The sequence below is a fragment of the Thunnus albacares genome, chromosome 3 (assembly GCF_914725855.1).
Source record: "Thunnus albacares chromosome 3, fThuAlb1.1, whole genome shotgun sequence".
NCBI classification, from domain to species: domain Eukaryota; kingdom Metazoa; phylum Chordata; class Actinopteri; order Scombriformes; family Scombridae; genus Thunnus; species Thunnus albacares.
The window spans coordinates 18,663,718-18,673,331 of record NC_058108.1 but is presented as its reverse complement, the minus strand read 5'-3'; the positions used below and the strand labels follow the sequence as shown (position 1 = coordinate 18,673,331).

Genomic DNA, 9,614 nt, shown 5'->3' with positions numbered 1-9,614 from the left:
TAAGGAAGCCTATACATGTTGCTTTAAAACAAAAGTGTTTTTCATCACTTTTCATTGTATCAGTATTTCTAGTATATCTAGTTACTTCAGTGTTATGTAGTCTATCCTTAAAAAAAGACACTGTAAGCATTTTAAAATTTGGTATTGTATAATGTGTGCTCCATAACCTGTAGCAGTGAAAAATGTTTTTAAAGAACCCTCCATGCATTTTTATATAGTTTGTTTTATATAGTGATTTAAAATGCCAAAATATGCATGCTGGTAGTAAAGGGTAACCTGGAAATAGTACATATGGGCTAATACAGAACTTTTAGTGAGAGATGTCAAATTTTATTAAATTTTGAAGAGAAGTCTAGCAGTAGATAGTATAGATATTGCACAAAGTGCAACATGATGACAGTCATGTAAGAAAGAGTTAGAAACAGAGGTTACAAAGGGTATATGGTCAGAGCAATATTTTTCGTTGAGGCAATGGTCAACAGTGCCAGTAACAGGAAAAGGCTTATCAAACTGTATGGTGACAGATATCTAACATAGCACTGTTGTGTCTGCAGAGGAATCCCTGCAGCTGTAACCACAAAGCAATCAGGAAACTGATGTGTGACCACTTGATTCGTTTTAAAGCATTGCTCTATGATTGTTGCAAAAAACAACAATTTTATTCTGAATTTCAACAGTGTCAAACCATACACCAATCAGTGTTTAACTGCTCCCTCTGGTGGCCTCTTACTCCTCATCACCTGCAGTGGGTGGATCCACCAGTGACAGCTGCGCTGTGATTGGCTGCTCCAGGAGGAGGCTGCCATGACACAGTGGATGCTGCACAGAATCAGATCCACAGCATCAGCAGGCAGTGGACCTCTATCCTCCTTGTTATCCCTCTCTCTTTCTCTTTTTTCTCCTCCTTTGCCTCTCCTCCTCATCCTTGCTCTCTCTTCTCTCTTCCTTCTCCTCTCCCTCCGAAAGACACGCAGGCCTGCTCAAGCACACTGCAGCAGAGGACATACACACACCAGCAGGAATAGCAGCAGCAGCAGTAGCATCATCATCAGCAGCAGCAGGCGGACTGGTAGGTGTGCTGAGGCCTGTTTCCCTCCCTCCTGCAGCACAGGCAAGACATTGCGTTCTCCTTTGCTCACCGTCAAGGACTATCTGTGAAATGTGTGTGTGTTTGTGCGTGTGTGTGTGTGTGTGTCTGTGGGGTGTGTGTGTGTGTGTGTGTGTGTGTGTGTGTGTGTGTGTGTGTGTGTGTGTGTGTGTGTGTGTGTGTGCAGGGATCTGGAAAGTAGGCAGAGAGGGCTACCACACCCTGGGAGCATTACAGAGCAACACAAGGTGAATTTTGCCGTGGATATTTTCATACTCACATCCTGTTCATACTGTACTTCTTTCTGTGTGAATACACAATGATTATATTCTGTGTCTCTCTGCTGGAGCTGTTGTTTTTCCTTCACTCTAGAGCTCTGGGATTTGCTTCAGCATTGTTTAGGCCTAAGTGTGTCTTTGATCATGAGTGTGTGCAAATGTTTAACAAAGGTCATACTTTAGGATACCTTTGGCATGTTGTGTCTATGTATCGTCAGCCTGCCTAATGATAACCCCTACTCCTTCCTTTCCAAAACTATCTTCATCACCAGCATTTCATCCACTTCTCCCTGCCTCCACATCTTCTACCTTACCACTTTCCTCTTTTGTATCCTCTTTTTCCTCTTCCTCTGTTCTGAAACATCTCTTTCTCCTCCCTCTCCATCCCCATCTCCATCTACCCTCCACACCTCCTTTTCCCCCTGGCTTGCTGGTTTCCCAGGATGCCTTGTTACAGGCCGCTCCGCTAGGCCCTAGCAGCATGGGCGGAGCCTGGGTGGGGAGAGAGAACACGGATTGGACCCTTCCCCTCAGGACGGGCACGCTGGCGGATCACCCTCCCTCAGCTTCAGATGGGCGAGGACGCTGAGAGCCCCAAAATCAACCACACCTTCCTACGAGACTACGTCACTGAAGGTAAAACAGACGGTGTGTCATCTCGGTCTCTGTGGTGTCAGATAACATGCTGGTATGATTGAATGGATTCATTTCAGCTTCATGGGTGCATTATCCCTGTACTGCTGGATATAAGGAATGGATGATGACATTAATCACTCCATGACTTACTGAACAGTCAGTGAGAGACACTGCATTGTTGGGCCTGTTTTAAATTTTAGATATGCTTTGTGTGGCCAAATCAAGTCTTGCTCTCCTAAGGCAGATAAATGTTTGATTTATGGTTTGGAGTCCAAGAGCTGGGTCCAGAAATTATATTTGTTGGCTATCATTTTGCCCAAGCATCACAATTATGAGTTATTCTAGTTTTAATGAACATCATACTTTGTGTTGATCCAGTGCTTTTTGTCATTCCACATTTGTTATTGTCTCTTAGTTCTTTAATCATTATTCTGCTTAATCACCCCCCATTTTCCTCTTGTCCTAGCTGATGTCATCTCTACGGTGGAGTTTAACCAGACAGGGGACCTGCTGGCGACGGGGGATAAAGGTGGCCGAGTGGTCATCTTCCAGAGAGAGACTGAAGTCAGTTCAATATGTAAAATTTGTAATAATCACTCCATCTGGGCCCTATCTGTGTTTTCTTTGTACTGAATGCATAATCTGTCTGATATATCTTTACACATACGCAAAAGTGTTCATTCAGACCTGTGTTTTCTTCAATATTTGCCCTGGACAGTCTAAAGGGGAGTCAGAGGAGGCTGGGGAGACCGGGGACTCTGGGGAGTACAATGTCTACAGTACGTTCCAGAGCCACGAACCAGACTTTGACTACCTGAAGAGTCTGGAGATTGAAGAAAAAATCAACAAGATCAGATGGCTGCCACAGCAGAATGCTGCACATTTCCTCCTCTCCACCAATGGTGAGTAAACCAGAAACATATTAATGTCTAGCAGCTGATCAGCCAGATTGATAGTTCCCAGTTAGAACTAAGCACAACCAGGAAAGCTGTGTACAGTTTCTGTCATAAGATATTGACTGTGAAGAGGCATGAATTTTGATTGGTATTTAAAATGATATGACTGACTGTGGTGTGAATTACAAACTTCAGTGCAACCCACCTCCAGTTTCCAGCATTGTACCAGCCTGGTTTCATCTGTTATTACCTTGGTGGGATAAAATAACATCAAGCCAGTCATTTGAGTCACACTTGTGGGTACAATAGTGGCACCACTCTGCACATATGAGAACCACAGAATTTTAATTAGTGCTTTAATTAAATTCCTGTCATGAAACTTAATTGCTCTGAAATCATATATTGAAGAAATGAGCTTCCCTAAAGTAAAATTTCCAACCAAAGAAAGATCCCCACCTGGGTTGCCTTAAAACTGTCCAATAAAAGAACAAGAAATCTTTATCAGTCCACTTCTCCACTGATTGTTTATCTCTGTCACCATTATTGTCGGCTTTCTCTGACCTTAATCAACTTACATTGATGTGAAAATCCTACTGCCTGTCACAGATAAGACCATTAAACTGTGGAAGGTGAGCGAGAGAGACAAGAGACCAGAGGGATATAACCTGAAAGATGAGGAGGGACGGCTCAAGGACATCTCTACCATCACCTCTCTGCAGGTGCACATACACACACACGGGCTCACACACACTTGCACATGCACACCTTTATCAAATATGTATCAGGTTTACGTTCGATTCGAAAACCCAGTGTCTGACTTTTGTGCCTTTGCTCTTGCCCTTATATGACCCCTACTCCTTTGATTCTGTCCTTCTTGTCTTTCTTGCTGTCACCTATCGCCCTATTTCTTACCCGCGCTCTCTTTCCATCTTCTATCTAAGGTGCCGGTGCTGAAACCCACAGATCTGATGGTAGAGGTCCGTCCCAGACGAGTGTTCGCTAATGGACATACCTACCATGTCAACTCCATCTCAGTCAACAGCGACGGAGAGACCTACCTGTCCGCTGATGACCTCCGCATCAATATGTGGCACCTGGGCATCACGGACCGCAGCTTCAGTATCCTTCCCAACAGTGATTTGCTCTCTTTGTCCTGCACTGATTTAATTTTTAATTCCACTGCTGCTCATAAACAACAGTCTCTGCTTTCTGTAAATCTATAGCTCTCCTTTGATTTTTGTGTGTAACTTAATCTCTCTTGGGAGAGGCTTCTCGGATTTCACAGGATATGAAATTCCCTGAACTGCATTAACTACAAGTAGATCGTTGGGCTTATCTAAGTATTTGTGTGTGTGCCATCACAAGTAACTCTGCAGCAGCAATGTGAAAATTATACATAATCCTAAAGGAAAATTTAATTTCAGCAACAAGAACGAAGCACAATAAAAGAAGAATGCAGTTGACATATAGAGGAAACCTTGAGAGCATGTCATTGAGCAAGTTAATATTAATAAGTCATATTTGGGGGACCATTTCACTTTCAATTGAATTGTTTCTCAGTCTAAAACGAAACTTTATCATACTGCTTTAAGTGTTATACATTATGGCTGGACATGTTTTGAACAGAATCCAATGCTAAAGATAATTAATCTATGTTTAACAAAAGTATAACAAAGTATAAGCAACTAAATCCTATGTATATCAGTGTACATGACTTTAACACATCAATCAATACTGTTGTGCACCATATGTCATGTGTGCCAACATACACAGTCACAAGTTTGGACACATCTTCCCATTCCCATGAATGGAAAGTGTGTCCAAGCTTTTGACGGGTACTGTACATGCTCTGATTCTCACCAAAGCTCTATATTATACATGCATGTGGCATACTTCTATAAGGAAACACTTACCTTTAAAATCCATAGTGCATAGTTTGTATTTGCTAGTTTTACCATTCAGTGCCACAAACTGAGTGGTTGAATGGTAACACGACTACAACTGTGAACAGCAGATCCTTACATCTAAAGGCTTAGCAGGTTTGAAATATACCTATCACATGTACAAAACCACCTCTTGAAATATACATACAGTAGAAACATACTATGTATTCCCACTCATCTGAATTCATTCTTGATGTATATTTTATGTAAACGGCACACGACTATGTTTGGATATCAGAGTGTGTGCCCGTAGCGTGTTGGATGGGGTGCATTTGGTGATTTCCCATTCAAATGGAAGCTGACCTAGAAAATCAGAGAAGCATCTATGGAAGAGGAGTTTAAATAATTCACTCAGCAGTACACTTTCTACTGAACCACACAGGACTACTGCAAATAGAACAGAGAGAGGAGCACAGTGTGCATGCATGGGGTTGGCTGGGGTGCATTTTGGGTAGTGTTCGAATGTTTGTAGACATCAAGTCATGATTCATAGATTCATATATTCTCTGTTTGCCACCCCCCAAGAATGTGGTGCCATCTCTGTGGTGTATGATCCCTGACTGACCTTTTTCTCAGACATTGTGGACATAAAGCCAGCCAACATGGAGGATCTGACGGAGGTGATAACAGCAGCGGAGTTCCACCCTCAGCACTGCCATGTGTTTGTGTACAGCAGCAGCAAGGGCACCCTGCGTCTCTGTGACATGAGAGCCTCCGCGCTCTGTGACAAACACACCAAATGTGAGCAAATGCTGTGGAAATTAGAGAGCTTATTTGCATTGATACTATTTAGCAACAGAAATTATCGTGATTTGTTTATTATTCTATTCGTAAATAGTCACTTAAATATGCTGAAATCCTCCTGTCTCTGTCCAGCATTTGAGGAACCTGAGGATCCCGGGAGCCGGTCATTCTTCTCAGAGATCATTTCCTCTGTGTCAGATGTGAAGTTCAGCCACAGTGGACGCTACCTGCTGACTAGAGACTACCTCACCGCCAAGGTGTGGGACCTGAACATGGACAAGGGCCCTGTCGAGACGTACCAGGTAAAGTAGCAAAGACGTTTATGATAAGGAACTGGTGTTTGGTACATTCTGTATTACCTGATTAAATGTAAACCTACCAAGTTATATAATGTCTATACAGCTTGTGAAGCTTGTATATGTAGTGTCTACCTTGTTTTAAATTCTATTTATATCAACTATCTGTACAAATATTACAGTATATGAAGTTTAGTGCAGAAAAGCAGTAGTTTATCAACAGTGAATCACTTAACAATTTCACTAACCGAATAGCAGTTATTAATCTACTATTTATTAATCAATTTATTAACATTCGCTGGTTCCTGCTTCTCAAATGTGAGGTTTTTTCTGCTTTTTCCTGTTTATATCATCATAATTTAAATACTTTGGGGTTTTGGAATGTTAGTTTGATAAAACAAGCAGTTTGAAGATGACATCTTCGGCTCTGGGAAATTGTGATGAGTATTTTCTACTAGACTAAATGATTCATTGAAAATAAATAATTGAAAATAATCATCCTTTATTTCGTGTTGCCTAAAGTTTGGTGTAAAATGCAGAAATGCTGTATTTTACTAAAAAGGAGACCAGCAGAAAAAAAACTCTGATCAAACTAATTGTAGGTTGACTGTGTGCATCATTCCCAGGTCCATGAATACCTAAGGAGCAAGCTGTGTTCCCTCTATGAAAATGACTGCATCTTTGACAAGTTTGAGTGTGTGTGGAACAGCTCAGACAGGTGAGTGTCAATGGAGGAGAAAGGAAGAGTATAGACTTAGTACATTTAAGTACATTGGAGAGCAAAGTAAGGGGAATGTGGCTCTGTGTTTCTGCTTACAGTGATTCCCTTAATTCTCTGCCTCCGCTGTTATCTGACATTTAAATCAATTCCAGAGACAAGCTTTGCTGACATCAAATCAATCACTGTCTTTGTGCTTCCAATTCTCTTTTCTCCTCTTCATTTTTTCTTCTCCTTCCTTCACCATCTACATCTATATCTCTCCCCTCCCCTCCTCTCCTCTCCTCTCCTCTCTTCTCTTCAGCGTGATCATGACAGGGGCATACAACAGCTTCTTCCGGATGTTTGACAGGGAGACGGGGCGAGGCGTAACCCTGGAGGCGTGGCGGGAGAGCAGCAAGCCTCGGGCAGTGCTGCGGACCCGCCGTGTGTACACAGGTGGCAAACGTCGCCGTGGAGATGTCGGCGTTGATAGCTTGGACTTCACCAAGAAAATCCTGCACATGGCTTGGCACCCGTCTGAGAATATCATTGCCATAGCAGCCACCAACAACCTGTACATCTTCCAGGATCGTGTCAACCCTGAGACGCAGACACAGTGACAGGGGTGGGACAAACACACTGCTTTTATTTAACTGTCACAAATACACAAACGGTGACTCAAATATATTTGGATGTCTTAGAGGAGGCATGGGGAGTGGACAGTCTTTATGAGAAGATGAAGTCAAAGCCAAGCTGCTTCACAACATACTGAGATGCTCTGTTTGTGTTGTTAAAAGATTGGATTAATGATACAATGACAGCACTGTTAATTTATTTGATCCCCATGGAAGGCGTATAATAATTTTTTTCAACACTAAACTGATGTCTTCACCCATCAGGACATGTTTTTGGTCCCACCACTCCCACTTTTTGAAGATATTTGTGTAACTGCTCCACTGTAGGGGCAATAAAAGAGGTGCAGGGACACCTCTCCGTCTGTAATGACTCAGTGCTGTTGACCACACAATGTTGCACTCCTCACTGATGTGCTCTGGTACCTTTTGACACAGAATGGAAGATGTGTGCTGTGTAGCAACAGGGAAGGCATGTCTGATGCTATAAAACATGATGGTCTTGTCATGGTTGGACCGTGCATTCTGTCTCCAGTTGCTCAGTGACTTTACCAGATCTAACTCAAAGCATTTTTTTCACAATTGTGACATATTAGGAGTGGTGTTATTGTACAGTTCTTCACAACATCATCCTCAATCTTTTTTTTTTTTTCTCTGACACAATCAGCTGAACCTCTCTCCTTTAGAGCAGTGCTCTTGGAGATTGCACGCATAAATGACCCATAATCTTAGCCCTATCCACTTTGCAATAATAGCACTAACAAAAACACAGTGCAGCAGTATTTCTGCTTCAAAACACGAGCTCTTCTACAGGTGACACACACTCTTTTTACTGTAAGCTGTAAATAGTCTGTGTTGTTTTTTTAAGGCGGACCAGTTTTGTTTCTAGAGAGCTAAAAGTGTAAAGGAGACATTTTGTCTAGTATACTCCAAATGAACCTGGAATCTCATTTATAGAAAGAACCCACTATTGCAGGACTTGATGTAGAAGCTTTTGCTTGCAGGTATTGCTGGCCATAGAGAGGGAATTGTGCGCAAACCACCACTTAGTGTTTTATTGTGTTGTGTTTAGGCTTGTATTGGGTTTTTGGCAGCAGTATCAAGGCATTTCCTTGTGTAAAGTCTCCATAAATTATTGTAAAAGACTGACACAGCTTGTACACTTTGAGCTCTCTCACACATGCTCTTATTGAGGCTGATCGGTGGTTACATCTAATATCGGCAAACGTTTGATTATAAGTGTTATACTGATTTAAAATGAGCAGTGTTCGTTTTATAACGCATAAGCACATTTTAAAGAAGTATCTTACAATCAAGAAAATTATTAAATCTAAGCACATTGTGCATAAATGAAGCCCCCTGAATCAAAGTTTTGATGACAAAGTTGTGTCTAGTGTGTTAGAAGGCTATCATCAGTGCAATAGCTCATTAGGTACATTACTGAAATGTCTTTAAATGTCTTTAACATTGAAACCATAATGTCATGAATTTATCATATCACAGGTTCTTAATGTCATTATACTGTATACCTCACAGTGCAACATGCTACTCTGGGGTGCGACACTGAAAACCAGGATGTACAGCAGTAAGGTGATGTCTGAATTGTGTGACTTGGTCAATCATTGATTGTTTACAGTGAAGTGCTTTGTTTTCAAGTGACCTTGGCCCTGATGGGATTATTGTAAGTGGTCTGGATGTGTAGCAGGTGAAGTAACAGAATCAGTGGAAAGTATCAAGTACCTTTGTGATTTCAAATCTGAAAAGTACAGTTCACTCACTGTGGAAACCTTTGATCCCAAGAAAAGAAATTTGTTGTCATCTCTGTTTCACTTGTTTGCTCTCTGCTCACTTTTCACCGTTTTTGGTTTCAAAATCAGTGTTCACAGACATTTATGTTACAGCCTGTGAGCTAAGAGGGTTCTCTTATGGGCACCCAGACTATGTTTCTGTCATCACTGTCTGCTGATGTTGTTGAATGCAGACACAATCCTGCACTGATTTGACAGTTTGACAGTTTGACAAAGTGTACAACATAGTAAAATCCATGACAAAGAGAACCCACAAGAAAATGGTTTACATAACAAGAACATATAAAACATATAAGTTCCAGGACTCAGTCCTCCAATGGTGAGTTGTATTGTAGAGCAGTTGTAATCGCATCATAACCACCACCACCACCTACAACCAGTGAGAGGATTTGTGTTCAGGAGCACAGCAGCAGCAGCATGTTGCTATTACTCAATGCTACTAGCGTGTATATCTATCATAGTTTAAAAAAAGACAAATCTAACAATACAAAAAACATAACTCAAATGAGGTGAATGAAAGGAATGTGCATTAATAAAATAATATGAAATGTTATTGTTGGACCCTTTTTCTTCTTTGTCTTTATCACTACCACT

At 41.5% G+C, this 9,614-nt stretch overlaps 1 protein-coding gene across 2 annotated transcripts; it reads left to right on the top strand.

Moving 5' to 3' along the window:
* Positions 1 to 9,573, top strand: ppp2r2ca (protein phosphatase 2, regulatory subunit B, gamma a). Of its 2 annotated transcripts, none has more exons than XM_044346784.1 (11): positions 1 to 1,069; positions 1,275 to 1,335; positions 1,808 to 2,001; positions 2,468 to 2,565; positions 2,720 to 2,903; positions 3,504 to 3,616; positions 3,839 to 4,016; positions 5,417 to 5,581; positions 5,717 to 5,886; positions 6,507 to 6,598; positions 6,903 to 9,573. In XM_044346784.1, exons 3-11 carry the CDS (start codon positions 1,938 to 1,940, stop codon positions 7,198 to 7,200), a joined length of 1,362 nt encoding a protein of 453 aa, XP_044202719.1. In that variant the 5' UTR covers positions 1 to 1,069; positions 1,275 to 1,335; positions 1,808 to 1,937; the 3' UTR covers positions 7,201 to 9,573. The 2 variants fall into 2 exon arrangements, with proteins under 2 accessions (XP_044202719.1, XP_044202717.1); XM_044346782.1 differs by having other exon boundaries at positions 1,638 to 2,001.
* The last annotated feature ends 41 nt before the right edge of the window (positions 9,574 to 9,614 follow it).

What these genes read in the sequence shown, in the direction of transcription:
- ppp2r2ca (XM_044346784.1), top strand. Translation starts at nt 1,938, where the DNA reads ATGGGCGAGGACGCTGAGAGCCCCAAAATCAACCACACCTTCCTACGA. An exon ending in TCTTCCAGAGAGAGACTGAA is followed by an intron (nt 2,566 to 2,719) that starts GTCAGTTCAATA and finishes TGCCCTGGACAG; the next exon opens with TCTAAAGGGGAGTCAGAGGA. An exon ending in GTGTGGAACAGCTCAGACAG is followed by an intron (nt 6,599 to 6,902) that starts GTGAGTGTCAAT and finishes TCTTCTCTTCAG; the next exon opens with CGTGATCATGACAGGGGCAT.